At 52.2% G+C, this 14,853-nt stretch overlaps 1 protein-coding gene across 1 annotated transcript in view; it reads right to left on the bottom strand.

The window, feature by feature from the left end:
- Positions 1 to 1,365: 1,365 nt before the first annotated feature.
- LOC113417907 (maestro heat-like repeat family member 5) overlaps positions 1,366 to 14,853 on the bottom strand; it is a 51,877-nt gene continuing 38,389 nt past the window's right edge. Inside the window, exons 17-20 of the mRNA XM_087962592.1 lie at positions 14,243 to 14,400; positions 14,014 to 14,149; positions 3,219 to 3,409; positions 1,366 to 1,507 (exon numbers count right to left, since the gene is read on the bottom strand). Of these exons, the coding sequence (XP_087818718.1) occupies positions 1,366 to 1,507; positions 3,219 to 3,409; positions 14,014 to 14,149; positions 14,243 to 14,400 (627 nt within the window). The remainder of the gene's footprint in view (positions 1,508 to 3,218; positions 3,410 to 14,013; positions 14,150 to 14,242; positions 14,401 to 14,853) is intronic.

Here is a 14,853-nt window from a genome sequence, read left to right on the forward strand (position 1 = left end):
CTCCCTTAGGGGCAGAGGGATAGAGTGATGACGATTGTCCTGTGGGGTGTCAGGAGAACCAGGAGGGGCCCAAGAGGAGCCCCATATAGCCCCTCCCCCCACCAGCTTCCCAGTTGCTTGGAAGGACGGGAAAAGGGTGCCGCCCAACTTGACCCGCTCTTCCATGTTGATTAAAACGGATCCTTTGCCCCACTCCAGCCCAGGGGGCTGCTGTATAGAGAAAGGAATGCTCCCCCCACCCCCAGTTCCTGGAGGAGGGTTCTGAGCCAGGGCTGGGCTGCTGGGAGTTCGCAGGGGTTCGGGAGAGCTCCTAGCTAAGATTCCGCACAGTTTGGAGAACTCCCAAATCCCACGCTTGGCTGGCCCTCCCCGCCCCTCCCCTCCCCTCCCAGGAGTCCCTATATGGCCTGTTTTGGATGCAGGGAAGTGCAGGGTGTGCGTAGAGGCTGTGGGAGGGTGAAAAACGGGCTTCCCAGAAGTTCAGGAAGGCCGGAAATGGGCCCGTTTCTGGATTCCAGAAAGCCTCCGGAGCCCGGGGAGTCCATTTTCGCCTTCCTGGAGGCTCAAGGAAAGCCTCTGGAGCCCGGGAGGCAAAATGCCCCCCGCCATGGTTCATGAGGCCGACTAGGCCACACCCACCATGGCCACACCCACCCAGCAACCAGGCAGAGAACCAGTTGCTAAAATGTTGAAGCCCGCCCCTGATCTGAGCCCAGAGGCGGTGTGTCTGGGAGATAGGTAGGACCCCCGGATGGAGGAAGGGAAGCAGCAGGAAGGGGGGGCAGTGCAGGACTCAGCCCCCCTGGGGGGTGGGAGGGCACTTAATGGCCAGGCCTCTTACCAGGGATGGGATTCAAATTTTTAACAACCGGTTCTGTGGGTGTGGTTTAGTTGCTGGGCGTGGCTTGGTGGTCATGTGACTGGGTGGACGTGGCTTGGTGGTTATGTTATTGGCTGGGCGTGGCCAACTCAATATCACTCACATCGAGGCACGCATCTCCTCGCCTGGCCCCTCTCACGACTGTGGGGATGCTGCAACAGTCGTAAGGGTGAAAAAGGGTCATAAGTCACTTTTTTCAGTGCCATTGTAATTTTGAATGGTCACTCCACACAAGCAAAGTACCAGCAAAGGAGGGGGAAAATTCCAGAGAAGTTACAGAGACAGGAAGTCTAGTCCTGCTAAGAATGTAATAAGGGTTAACGGAGAGGCAGTTTCTCTAAGCAACACCAGAATGTTTCCTTCCTGCCTTCCTTACAGGATTAGGCCAATAATTTCTTCTAACAACCGGTTCTCCAAACTGCTTAGAATGTTAACAACCGGTTCTAGCGAATAGGTGCGAGCAGGTAGAACCCCACCTCTGCCTCTTACCGTGCCAGCAGACGTGTGCCCTGCAAAAAGTGCTGAGGGTTGCTGAGCACCACCCAGCCTTGCTGGAACTCGATGCAGGCATAGACTGCCCAGTCCCCGGCCACAGAGAAGAGGCTCTTCACAATCTCCACTGAAGTGCTGCAGACGGAAAACAGGCGTCACTGCGCTTCTCTCCCCTCTCTCTCACATGTGCAGGGCCTGGTCCTTTTCCAGGCCGAAGGGCTCCTTCTTTCAGAGGGAGTTGCTGTTCCAGCCATGGCCTACGACTCGGCCCGGGAGAGGGTTCCTACGTGGCCATTCAGGTGGGGGCTGCTGGGAAGCGGGCCTATGGGGACAGCCTCACCAGGAGCAGGCCAAAAGCAGGGCACCCCATTCCTTTGCTCTAGCCCAGTGTTGGCAAAACTTTTCGGCACTGAGTGCCAAAAAGGGAGCACGCATGCACCGGAAATCGGAAGAGCAGCTCCCTGGTGTTCATGTGCAACAGTGCCAGAAACCTGGTCTTCTGGTTTCTGGTGCTCCCCCATGCACAAAGACCAGCTGGCCGGCACACATGAATGTGCCGGAACCCAGAAGAGCAACAGACAACAGCTGGCGTGCCCGGAGAGATGGCTCTGTGTGCTACTTCCGGCACGCGTGCTATAGGTTTGCCATCACGGCTCTAGTCTCAGCCCTTTGCCCCACTCCCCTGTTTGACAGTGCAGGCAGACCCACCACAGAAAGCCCACAGTTGGGGTTGATCTCAGGATGGCCCAGAAAGACTGGGGAGGGGGCTTTCCTTGCATATAAGGGCCCAGACTTTCCACAGTCCCTCACAAAGACTCATTTCTGGCAGAGTTTGTGGGGAGAGAAAGAAAGACTTCTGCTGCTTCTGCTGCTTTCCTTGCATGAAGCCAAAAGTCTCTCTCTCTCTCCCTCCCCCTGAGCATGGAGACAGTATCCTGCGATCCCAAATAAAGAACGATTGATCGGTAGAAAAACGGGGTGGGGAATTTTCCTGCACACTTTTTAAAAATTTTTTTCAGGGTCTCTGGTCCGCAGGATTTAAAATTATGAGTTTGGTGGTCCCTGAGGTCCAAAAGGTTGGCAACCCCTGATCTAAAGGTTAGTTTCACTTTAGCAGGCTTACACAACTATATACATTCAATACATAACAGTTGCGATGGACCCAGCTGATTTTTGGCCTGTTTGAGGCCTTTTTCGGCCTCCCAAAGGCTTGAGGAAAGCTTCTGCAGGCTTTGCAGGATGAAAAATGGGCCCATTTCACCACTGCCGGTATTTACAGGAAGTGACGAAACTGGCCTATTTTTCATCCTGCAAAGCCTCAAGCCTCTGGGAGGCTGAAAATCAGCTGTGAGGCGCACGCATGCGCAGTGAGGTAAGTTTGCCTGCGGCTCGCATGCCGGCACAAATGGCTCTGTGTGCCACCTGTAGCAGGCATGCCACAGGTTCGCCATCACGGGTATAGAATGTGTTTGGGTTTGTTTTCATAGTCATAACGTACACTGAAGATGGCGTTTAATTTCGTTGTACGAGGTGCAATCACAATAAACTAAACTAAACTAAAGAAAGGTGTTTTTCAAAAGCAACTGGGCTTTCTAGGTTCTTTCCCCCCCCCCCTTGAAAATGTTTCGTTTTCTCAATACAGGCCCCTTTGGGAATCCTGGACTAGGCCCAGCCAGGGAAGTTTCGGGGTGGTGGTGGTAGTGAGCAGGGAGAAGCTGGCATGCTGTCCTGAAGGTCAAAACCCCACCTGCCCTTGTGGGTCTTCCTCTGTCCAGGAGGTGGGGTGGGGGGAGATGAATTAGGGGCCACCTGGTGCGGAGAGGTGCGAGCCTCCTCCCTTTGGTACCTCTGGAAGGTGAGCGCTGTGGGGTTTTCCCTCAGAATGAGGTCCTGCCTGGTTTTCAAGGCCTCCGGCAGCTCCAGCTGCATCACATACAGGACCTGCTTCAGCAGAGGGATGAAGAGCTGAAGGTGCATCTCGCCCAGGGCTGCCCTGTAGCCCGGGATGTGGAAGGTCTCATAGATGACGTTCATGGCCTGGCAGGGAGAAACGGGGAGATGCTGCCCTCAGAGAAGGAGGCTCCTCCTGGGCAGCGGCTCCTTTTTTTATCCTTGCCCCCCTCCCCCCTTTTTTTTCCTAAGAATTTTTAAATTTTATTTTATGCAAACAATCCAACTTCTGTTTAAACAGCGTGTTATCTGGGTACAGATATCTTGTGCAATAACAATTACAGTTAATACATATTCATTACTATAATATCAGTACTCTATTCTTACTTTATACTGCTATGCATAATATATCTACCTATTATAACAACCCCCTTCTTAGCGTATTTAATTCTTATTCACATGTTTACTATTTTTTTTGCTAGTCTTCTTTAGTTTCTAATTTCCATTTTTGTTTTCCAGCCATTGATAAAATATTTCCCACATTATATAATATTCAGTTTGTTTGAGGGACAGGGGGAAGGCCATTTGAGCTGGTCCTTGACTTATGACCAGAATTGATGCCAACGTTTTCTGTTGCTAAGCAAGACAATTGTTAAGTAAATTTTGCCCTCCCCCCATTTTATGTCCTTCCTCACCACAGTTGTTAATTATTTATTTAAAAGATCTCTCTCTCTCTCTCTCTCTCTCTCTCTCTCTCTCTCTCATCTCTCTCTCTCTCTCTCCCTCTCTCTCCATCCATATTAGATGTGAACAGAACTGGCAGAACCGGCCCGAACTGGTAGAGTACCACCACTGGTCTTGCATCTTGAGGAAACTTGAGGAAATGTCTCTGACAGGGGATTCATTCAAAGATAAAGTGAGAGCTGGGGATGGGGGCAAGCACAGTTGAAGTGACAGGAACCTGTAGCTGTCCCAGCAGAAATAGCCAGGGGTGATATTCTACCGGTTTGGACTGGTTTGGGTGAACCGGTAGATCGAGTGATCATTTGGCCCTGTCCACCCACTCCTGCCCTTTTCCTGTGCTTTCTTGTTTTTGAGCACAGCTGATTTGCATGGCAGAGCAGTTTGCCGCAGATCAGCTGTTTTATTCATCGGGGCTAGGTAAGAATTATAGCTAAAAATGGTCTTTTCTAAATGCTGTGTGCGCATGCGCAAAGCACAGGCTCACTGAACCAGTTGTTACACTGGTTGAATCGCACCACCGGAAATAGCCCTGATCTACTGGTGTTGCTTTCTTTGTCTGGTCTAGTTGACCATGATTTTACTTACTTACAGATTAAGAGTTGGAAGGGACCTTGTAGGTCATCTAATCCAACCCCCCACCCAAGCAGGAGACCCTACACCAGGGGTCCCCAAACATGGCAACTTTAAGACTTGTGGGTTTCAACTCCCAGAATTCTCCAGCAAAGGGAGAGTCACCATGGCATTTGCTTCCCCAAGCCCACCAAGCACCAGTTGGGTTTTGGGCCTCAAGGCCAGCCCGGAGCCCTTAGGACAGTGGTCTCCAAACTTGGCCACTTTAAGACTTCTGGTCCAGCTTCTCTCTCTCTCTCTCTCTCTCTCTCTCTCCCTCCCCCCCTCTCTCTCCTCTCTCCCTCCTTCTCTCCCTCTCTCTCTCCCTCTCTCTCCCTCACAAGTCTTAAAGTGGCCAAGTTTGGAGACCTCTGCCCTATAACATTGAAGACACCTTACACAAAATTAGGATTCAAACCAGAAATTGATATAATAAATTCTCCTTTGGTATAAATGCTATGACAGTATGTAACAATAATATATCATTAGTTATTTCCTTTAATGCAGATTTAGAAACTTTTGTATTGCTTGATATTAAGTGGATTTCTAATATGCATACATAGTTTCCTCCTTTTTGCTGCTCTTTATTTGGGTTAAGAATAGAATAGAATAGAATAGAATAGAATAGAATGTCAACACATAAAACATTTTGTATACACGTTTTATAGTTGACAACAGGAAGAAGGGGGGGAGTTTCAAAGACCAGGCGGCAGTGTGGAATCGAAAGTACATTCCATTCATATCTTCTTCAAAGACTGATTAGATGACTGAAGCTTCTGTCACACAAAAATCTAATTGGAGAGCATGATTAATGACTCTTGGCTATGAATGTTTTTCGTTGGATGATGCACCCAGAGGGATGGGGGGAAAAGCAGGATCAGGGGTGACAGTGAATTAGGTATCTCAGAGTTGGCTATGCCCAAGTAAATGCCGAACATAGAATGATACCTTCAAATAAATCTTTTTTAGTTTTGGGAGTGTGGCTCGAGGCTCGTGATTTAATTGGAGTAACTGCAGGAATCCTGACATAGAATAGAATAGAGCAGAACAGAACAGAACAGAACAGAACAGAATAGAATAACAGAATTGGAAGAGACCTTTGAGGTCTTCTAGTCCAATCCCCTGCTCAGGCAGGAAACCCTATTATTATAAGTTATGGTTATATAATATAGTACAGGTTACATAGTATATATATAGGTAAGCGCACCAATGTTCCTACCGTCCCTGTCCTATTGTTTCTTTTATATATTTTTTATTTTTCTTATATGTATCCATGTATTCATAACTATGTCTTTACTTATACCTATTATCTTGTAAGCAATTGATAAAAATAAATAAATAAATAAATAAATGATTATATTATAGGTTACCATTATCACTCTCTTTTTTTCTAGTCCTGTGCATTTCTTAACTTTTTTTAAAAAAAGCATTAAAAGGAACAGGTTTTATCATTGGCTAGAAACAGGAGGTAGAAGTTGGAAGACGAAAGAATCAGGTGAGGGAGACCAGGAAAGACATACTGTTTGTATTTTTGACAGAGGAATGTAAGTATCGGAACGATAGAGGACTTGTCATATTATATGAAGGTCAGAAAATTTTGGTACACAAATTTGTATATATAAACTTGCATATATGTTATTTTGTTTTTTACTTCTGTTTTATGGCAATTGGAATGCCATGTCCACTGTATTCAATATATTTATATATATATAAACAATAAAAATATATTTAAAAAAAAAGAAAAGAAAGGGGAGGGCAACGAACTCTGGGCTGCACCGGCTTGCAAGTCATAGCGCTGCCTAAGGGTCGGAAGCCAGGAGCCATGACCTGGAGGGCAGACAAGGTCATCGTCCCAATGGGGACAAGTGCGAGTGATCTTTGTTTTCCCCAGGGCTTTGGGTAGTAGAGAGGGAGACCGCTGAGCCCTGGAGAAGCTTTGATAGGGGCAAAAGGCAGGCAGGCAGGTTGCAGATCGCGGCGAGGACGGCCAGGTTTCTGCCGACTCTGGGTAATGGGAGCCTTTTAATGGAGCTTGGAGGAAAGGCCTGGAGGAGACCCCCAGCCCACCCAGGGCACCTTTGCCCACATCCTGGAGCCTCCCCCGCACATGCCTATCTAAGTGAGATGCAAGGGGCACCATCTGCAATGTAAAATGTGCCGATTCACTGGCCAAGGAGGGCATTGATTGCGTTTTAAGAATGAAATTTAGTTAGCAGCCCAACTAAGGTGTAGTCTAGGCAGGGTTCAGAACAAAGGGTAATGGTAAAATAATTGTTGCCTTTCCCCCATGAGAAAAGCAATGAGAGAGAAGGGAGAGAGGGAGGGGAAGGGAGGAGGAGGGGGAGAGGGGGGAGGGAGAGAGGGAGAGGGGAGAGAGAGGGAGAGAGAAGGAGGGAGAGAGGAGAGAGAGGGGGAGAGATGGAGGGAGAGAGAGGAGAGGGAGAGAGAAGAAGGGAGAGGGAAGAGAGGGTGAGAGGGGAGAGAAAGAAGGAGAGAGAGGAGAGAAAGAGAGGGAGGGGAGAGAGGGAGAGAGAGAGGGAGAGAGAAGGAGGGAGAGAGGAGAGAGGAGGGAGGGGGGAGAGAGGGAGGGAGGGAGAGAGAGAGAAGGAGGGAGAGAGAGAGAAGGAGGGAAAGAGAGAGAAGAAGGGAGAGAGAGGGGAGAGAGGGCGAGAGGAGGAGAGAAAGAAGGAGAGAGAGGAGAGAGAGGGAAAGAGAGGGAGGGGGAGAGAGATGGAGAGGAGAGAAAGGGAGAGAGAGAAGGAGGGAGAGAGAGGGAGGGAGAGAGAAGAAGGGAGAGAGACGGGAGAGAGGGCGAGAGGGGGAGAGAAAGAAGGAGAGAGAGGAGAGAAAGAGAGGGAGGGGAGAGAGGGAGAGAGAGGGAGAGAGAAGGAGGGAGAGAGGAGAGAGAGAGAGAGGGGGAGAGAGGGAGGGAGAGGGAGGGAGAGAGAGAAGGAGGGAGAGAGAGAGAAGGAGGGAGAGAGAGGGAGAGAGGGCGAGAGGGGGAGAGAAAGAAGGAGAGAGAGGAGAGAGAGGGAAAGAGAGGGAGGGAGGGAGAGATGGAGAGGAGAGAAAGGGAGGGAGAGAGAGAGAAGGAGGGAGAAAGAGAGAAGGAGGGAGAGAGAGGAGAGGGAGAGAGAAGAAGGGAGAGAGACAGGAGAGAGGGCGAGAGGAGGAGAGAAAGAAGGAGAGAGAGGAGAGAGAGGGAAAGAGAGGGAGGGGGAGAGAGATGGAGAGGAGAGAAAGGGAGGGAGAGAGAGAGAAGGAGGGAGAAAGAGAGAAGGAGGGAGAGAGAGGAGAGGGAGAGAGAAGAAGGGAGAGAGACGGGAGAGAGGGCGAGAGGAGGAGAGAAAGAAGAGAGAGAGAGAGAGGAGAGAGAGGGAAAGAGAGGGAGGGAGGGAGAGATGGAGAGGAGAGAAAGGGAGGGAGAGAGAGAGAAGGAGGAGAAAGAGAGAAGGAGGGAGAGAGGAGAGGGAGAGAGAAGAAGGGAGAAATGGGAGAGAGGGCGAGAGGAGGAGAGAAAGAAGGAGAGAGAGGAGAGAGAGGGAAAGAGAGGGAGGGGGAGAGAGATGGAGAGGAGAGAGAAGGGGGAGGGAGAGAGAGAGAAGGAGGGAGAAAGAGAGAAGGAGGGAGAGAGAGGAGAGGGAGAGAGAAGAAGGGAGAGAGACGGGAGAGAGGGCGAGAGGAGGAGAGAAAGAAGGAGAGAGAGGAGAGAGAGGGAAAGAGAGGGAGGGAGGGAGAGATGGAGAGGAGAGAAAGGGAGGGAGAGAGAGAGAAGGAGGGAGAAAGAGAGAAGGAGGGAGAGAGAGGAGAGGGAGAGAGAAGAAGGGAGAGAGATGGGAGAGAGGGCGAGAGGAGGAGAGAAAGAAGGAGAGAGAGAGAGAGAGAGGGAAGAGAGGGGGGGGGAGAGATGGAGAGGAGAGAAAGGGAGGGAGAGAGAGAAGGAGGGAGAAAGAGAGAAGGAGGGAGAGAGGAGAGGGAGAGAGAAGAAGGGAGAGAGATGGGAGAGAGGGCGAGAGGAAGAGAGAAAGAAGGAGAGAGAGGAGAGAGAGGGAAAGAGAGGGAGGGGGAGAGAGAGATGGAGAGGAGAGAAAGGGAGGGAGAGAGAGAGAAGGAGGGAGAAAGAGAGAAGGAGGAGAGAGAGAGGAGAGGGAGAGAGAAGAAGGGAGAGAGACGGGAGAGGAGAGAGGGCGAGAGGAGGAGAGAAAGAAGGAGAGAGAGGAGAGAGAGGGAAAGAGAGGGAGGGGGAGAGAGATGGAGAGGAGAGAAAGGAGGGAGAGAGAGAGAGAAGGAGGGAGAAAGAGAGAAGGAGGGAGAGAGAGGAGAGGGAGAGAGAAGAAGGGAGAGAGATGGGAGAGAGGGCGAGAGGAGGAGAGAAAGAAGGAGAGAGAGGAGAGAGAGGGAAAGAGAGGGAGGGGGGAGAGAGATGGAGAGGAGAGAAAGGGAGGGAGAGAGAGAGAAGGAGGGAGAAAGAGAGAAGGAGGGAGAGAGAGGAGAGGAGAGAGAAGAAGGAGAGAGAGACGGGAGAGAGGGCGAGAGGAGGGAGAGAAAGAAGGAGAGAGAGGAGAGAGAGAGGGAAAGAGAGGGAGGGAGGGAGAGATGGAGAGGAGAGAAAGGGAGGGAGAGAGAGAGAAGGAGGGAGAAAGAGAGAAGGAGGGAGAGAGAGGAGAGGAGAGAGAAGAAGGGAGAGAGACGGGAGAGAGGGCGAGAGGAGGAGAGAAAGAAGGAGAGAGAGGAGAGAGAGGGAGAAGAGAGAGGAGGGGGAGAGAGATGGAGAGGAGAGAAAGGGAGGGAGAGAGAGAGAAGGAGGGAGAGAGAGGAGAGGGAGAGAGAAGAAGGAGAGAGATGGGAGAGAGGGGAGAGGAGGAGAGAAGAAGGAGAGAGAGGAGAGAGGAGGAGAGAAGAGAGGGAGGGGGAGAGAGGGAGAGAGAGAGAAAGGGAGGAGAGAGAGAGAGGAGGGAGAAAGAGAGAGAGGAGGGAGAGAGAGAGGAGAGAGAGAAGAAGGAGAGAGATGGGAGAGAGGGGAGAGAGAGAGGAGAGAAAGAAGGAGAGAGAGAGAGGAGAGAGAGGAAAGAGAGAGGAGGGGGAGAGAGATGGAGAGGAGAGAGAGAGAAGGAGGAGAGAGAGAGGGAAGAGAGGGAGAGAGAGAGAGAGGAGGGAGAGAGAGGAGAGGGAGAGAGAAGGGAGAGAGAGGGAGAGAGGAGAGAGGAGGAGAGAAAGAGAGAGAGAGAGAGGAGAGAGAGAGAAGAGAGAGGAGGGGGAGAGAGATGGAGAGGAGAGAGAGAGGAGAGAGAGAGAGAAGGAGGGAGAAAGAGAGAAGGAGGGAGAGAGAGGAGAGGGAGAGAGAAGAAGGAGAGAGATGGGAGAGAGAGGAGAGAGGAGAGAGAAAGAAGGAGAGAGAGGAGAGAGAGGGAAAGAGAGGAGGGGAGAGAGATGGAGAGGAGAGAAAGGGAGGGAGAGAGGAGGGAGAAAGAGAGAAGGAGGGAGAGAGAGGAGAGGGAGAGAGAAGAAGGGAGAGAGATGGGAGAGAGGGCGAGAGAGGAGGAGAGAAAGAAGGAGAGAGAGGAGAGAGAGGGAAAGAGAGGGAGGGGGGAGAGATGGAGAGGAGAGAAAGGGAGGGAGAGAGAGAGAAGGAGGGAGAAAGAGAGAAGGAGGGAGAGAGAGGAGAGGGAGAGAGAAGAAGGGAGAGAGATGGGAGAGAGGGCGAGAGGAGGAGAGAAAGAAGGAGAGAGAGGGAGAGAGAGGGAAAGAGAGGGAGGGGGAGAGAGATGGAGAGGAGAGAAAGGGAGGGAGAGAGAGAGAAGGAGGGAAAGAGAGAAGGAGGGAGAGAGAGGAGAGGGAGAGAGAAGAAGGGAGAGAGATGGGAGAGAGAGGGCGAGAGGAGGAGAGAAAGAAGGAGAGAGAGGAGAGAGAGGGAAAGAGAGGGAGGGGGGAGAGAGATGGAGAGGAGAGAAAGGGAGGGAGAGAGAGAGAAGGAGGGAGAAAGAGAGAAGGAGGGAGAGAGAGGAGAGGGAGAGAGAAGAAGGGAGAGAGATGGGAGAGAGGGCGAGAGGAGGAGAGAAAGAAGGAGAGAGAGAGAGAGAGGGAAAGAGAGGGAGGGAGAGAGAGATGGAGAGGAGAGAAAGGGAGGGAGAGAGAGAGAAGGAGGGAGAAAGAGAGAAGGAGGGAGAGAGAGGAGAGGGAGAGAGAAGAAGGGAGAGAGATGGGAGAGAGGGCGAGAGGAGGAGAGAAAGAAGGAGAGAGAGGAGAGAGAGGGAAAGAGAGGGAGGGGGAGAGAGATGGAGAGGAGAGAAAGGGAGGGAGAGAGAGAGAAGGAGGGAGAAAGAGAGAAGGAGGGAGAGAGAGGAGAGGGAGAGAGAAGAAGGAGAGAGATGGGAGAGAGGGGCAGAGAGGAGGAGAGAAAGAAGGAGAGAGAGGAGAGAGAGGGAAAGAGAGGGAGGGGAGAGAGATGGAGAGGAGAGAAAGGGAGGGAGAGAGAGAGAAGGAGGGAGAAAGAGAGAAGGAGGGAGAGAGAGGAGAGGGAGAGAGAAGAAGGGAGAGAGATGGGAGAGAGGGCGAGAGGAAGAGAGAAAGAAGGAGAGAGAGGAGAGAGAGGGAAAGAGAGGGAGGGGGGAGAGAGATGGAGAGAGAGAAAGGGAGGGAGAGAGAGAGAAGGAGGGAGAAAGAGAGAAGGAGGGAGAGAGAGGAGAGGGAGAGAGAAGAAGGGAGAGAGATGGGAGAGAGGCGAGAGGAAGAGAGAAAGAAGGAGAGAGAGGAGAGAGAGGGAAAGAGAGGGAGGGGGGAGAGAGATGGAGAGGAGAGAAAGGGAGGGAGAGAGAGAGAAGGAGGGAGAAAGAGAGAAGGAGGGAGAGAGAGGAGAGGGAGAGAGAAGAAGGGAGAGAGACGGGAGAGAGGGCGAGAGGAGGAGAGAAAGAAGGAGAGAGAGGAGAGAGAGGGAAAGAGAGGGAGGGGGAGAGAGATGGAGAGGAGAGAAAGGGAGGAGAGAGAGAGAAGGAGGGAGAAAGAGAGAAGGAGGGAGAGAGAGGAGAGGGAGAGAGAAGAAGGGAGAGAGATGGGAGAGAGGGCGAGAGGAGGAGAGAAAGAAGGAGAGAGAGGAGAGAGAGGGAAAGAGAGGGAGGGGAGAGAGAGATGGAGAGGAGAGAAAGGGAGGGAGAGAGAGAGAAGGAGGGAGAAAGAGAGAAGGAGGGAGAGAGAGGAGAGGGAGAGAGAAGAAGGGAGAGAGATGGGAGAGAGGGCGAGAGGAGGAGAGAAAGAAGGAGAGAGAGGAGAGAGAGGGAAAGAGAGGGAGGGGGAGAGAGATGGAGAGGAGAGAAAGAGGAGGGAGAGAGAGAGAAGGAGGAGAGAGAGAGAAGAGAGAAGGAGGGAGAGAGAGAGGAGAGGGAGAGAGAAGAAGGGAGAGAGATGGGAGAGAGGGCGAGAGGAGGAGAGAAAGAAGGAGAGAGAGGAGAGAGAGGGAAAGAGAGGGAGGAGGAGAGAGATGGAGAGGAGAGAAAGGGAGGGAGAGAGAGAGAAGGAGGGAGAAAGAGAGAAGGAGGGAGAGAGAGGAGAGGGAGAGAGAAGAAGGGAGAGAGATGGGAGAGAGGGCGAGAGGAGGAGAGAAAGAAGGAGAGAGAGAGGAGAGAGAGGGAAAGAGAGGGAGGGGAGAGAGATGGAGAGGAGAGAAAGGGAGGGAGAGAGAGAGACGGAGTGAGAAGAAGAGAGAAGGAGAGGGAGAGAGGAGAGGGAGAGAGAAGAAGGGAGAGAGATGGGAGAGAGGGAGAGAGGAAGAGAGAAAGAAGGAGAGAGAGGAGAGAGAGGGAAAGAGAGGGAGGGAGAGAGATGGAGAGAGAGAAAGGGAGGGAGAGAGAGAGAAGGACGGAGAAAGAGAGAAGGAGGGAGAGAGAGGAGAGGGAGAGAGAAGAAGGGAGAGAGATGGGAGAGAGGGCGAGAGGAAGAGAGAAAGAAGGAGAGAGAGGAGAGAGAGGGAAAGAGAGGGAGGGGGAGAGAGATGGAGAGGAGAGAAAGGGAGGGAGAGAGAGAGAAGGAGGGAGAAAGAGAGAAGGAGGGGAGAGAGAGGAGAGGGAGAGAGAAGAAGGAGAGAGATGGGAGAGAGGGCGAGAGGAAGAGAGAAAGAAGGAGAGAGAGGAGAGAGAGGGAAAGAGAGGGAGGGGGAGAGAGATGGAGAGGAGAGAAAGGGAGGGAGAGAGAGAGAAGGAGGGAGAAAAGAGAGAAGGAGGGAGAGAGAGGAGAGGGAGAGAGAAGAAGGGAGAGAGATGGGAGAGAGGGCAGAGAGGAAGAGAGAAAGAAGGAGAGAGAGGAGAGAGAGGGAAAGAGAGGGAGGGGGGAGAGAGATGGAGAGGAGAGAAAGGGAGGGAGAGAGAGAGAAGGAGGGAGAAAGAGAGAAGGAGGGAGAGAGAGGAGAGGGAGAGAGAAGAAGGGAGAGAGACGGGAGAGAGGGCGAGAGGAGGAGAGAAAGAAGGAGAGAGAGGAGAGAGAGGGAAAGAGAGGAGAGGGAGAGAGATGGAGAGGAGAGAAAGGGAGGGAGAGAGAGAGAAGGAGGGAGAAAGAGAGAAGGAGGGAGAGAGAGGAGGGAGAGAGAAGAAGGGAGAGAGATGGGAGAGAGGGCGAGAGGAAGAGAGAAAGAAGGAGAGAGGAGAGAGAGGGAAAGAGAGGGAGGGGGAGAGAGATGGAGAGGAGAGAAAGGGAGGGAGAGAGAGAGAAGGAGGGAGAAAGAGAGAAGGAGGGAGAGAGAGGAGAGGGAGAGAGAAGAAGGGAGAGAGATGGGAGAGAGGGCGAGAGGAAGAGAGAAAGAAGGAGAGAGAGGAGAGAGAGGGAAAGAGAGGGAGGGGAGAGAGATGGAGAGGAGAGAAAGGGAGGGAGAGAGAGAGAAGGAGGGAGAAAGAGAGAAGGAGGGAGAGAGAGGAGAGGGAGAGAGAAGAAGGGAGAGAGACGGGAGAGAGGGCGAGAGGAGGAGGAGAGAAAGGAGAGAGAGAGAGAGAGAGGGAAAGAGAGGGAGGGGAGAGAGATGGAGAGGAGAGAAAGGGAGGGAGAGAGAGAGAAGGAGGGAGAAAGAGAGAAGGAGGGAGAGAGAGGAGAGGGAGAGAGAAGAAGGGAGAGAGATGGGAGAGAGGGCGAGAGGAGGAGAGAAAGAAGGAGAGAGAGGAGAGAGAGGGAAAGAGAGGGAGGGGGAGAGAGATGGAGAGGAGAGAAAGGGAGGGAGAGAGAGAGAAGGAGGGAGAAAGAGAGAAGGAGGGAGAGAGAGGAGAGGGAGAGAGAAGAAGGGAGAGAGATGGGAGAGAGGGCGAGAGGAAGAGAGAAAGAAGGAGAGAGAGGAGAGAGAGGGAAAGAGAGGGAGGGAGGGAGAGAGAGAGAAGCTCAGAAGAAGGACTAGCACCCATGGCTCTGGGTGGGATGTCACCTACCGCCAGCGACGTGGTTATGCTTTCTTCTCTGTCCCCCGAAAGGTCCTTCATCTGCAGATTCTTTAGTAAGAGGTGCAGGATTTGCACAGCCACCTTGGGGCTGGAAGCCATGGCTGTCCAGAGCTCATTGGCCTGCCTGGGAAATCAGCAACACGAGAGTGAAAGGTGCAAGTGGGGAAGGGTCTCAAAGGGGAGAAGGAGCCTGCAAGGAAATGTAGGAAGGCCCTACCTGTTGAGGGGTATGGAATAGGATAAGCAACTCTGGATGACTTCCTCCAGGCGACATGGGATCATCATGGTTAGAGCTCTCAGCACTACCTTCTGGCTCCAGCAGGAAACATGGGCTGGTTGCAAGCACATGTAGATGCCTGCAACCACATCGTTGACCTGCAGCCATAGAAGAAACACTGAGTTAAGCTGTCCTCCGAGAAAGAGCTTGTAGATCCCTGTGTTGGCTGCAAGGATCACGACATTCGGCCTCCCTGGGCATGGGGGAGGCTGCCTAACCCATTTCCGCCTTCTTTTCATGGCCGGATTAGTTAAGCATGGACATTCTCTATGGACACAGGACACAGGCTTGCACAGGACACAGGCTTGCTGGAACTTGTTGTGGCCCGCCAGTGGCCAGCAGAGCTGGCGGCAGAATCGGACAGTGAGAAGGTTGGGAGGAACATGGGCCAGTCCTGGAGTCTGGGGAAGGCTCTGATGAGGGCTCTGCATCAGAGGCAGAGATGGGGCCATGGCCTTCCGACAGTTATCAGCTGCCTTCAGAGTCAGATATCAGTGGGGAAGAAGAACAGCCGGAGCCTGTTCCCAATGTGCACATGCGCAGAGCTGCCA

Source organism: Notechis scutatus, chromosome 4, assembly GCF_049901735.1.
Source record: "Notechis scutatus isolate UNSWTSFEM ecotype Mainland chromosome 4, rNotScu1.2, whole genome shotgun sequence".
NCBI lineage: Eukaryota > Metazoa > Chordata > Lepidosauria > Squamata > Elapidae > Notechis > Notechis scutatus.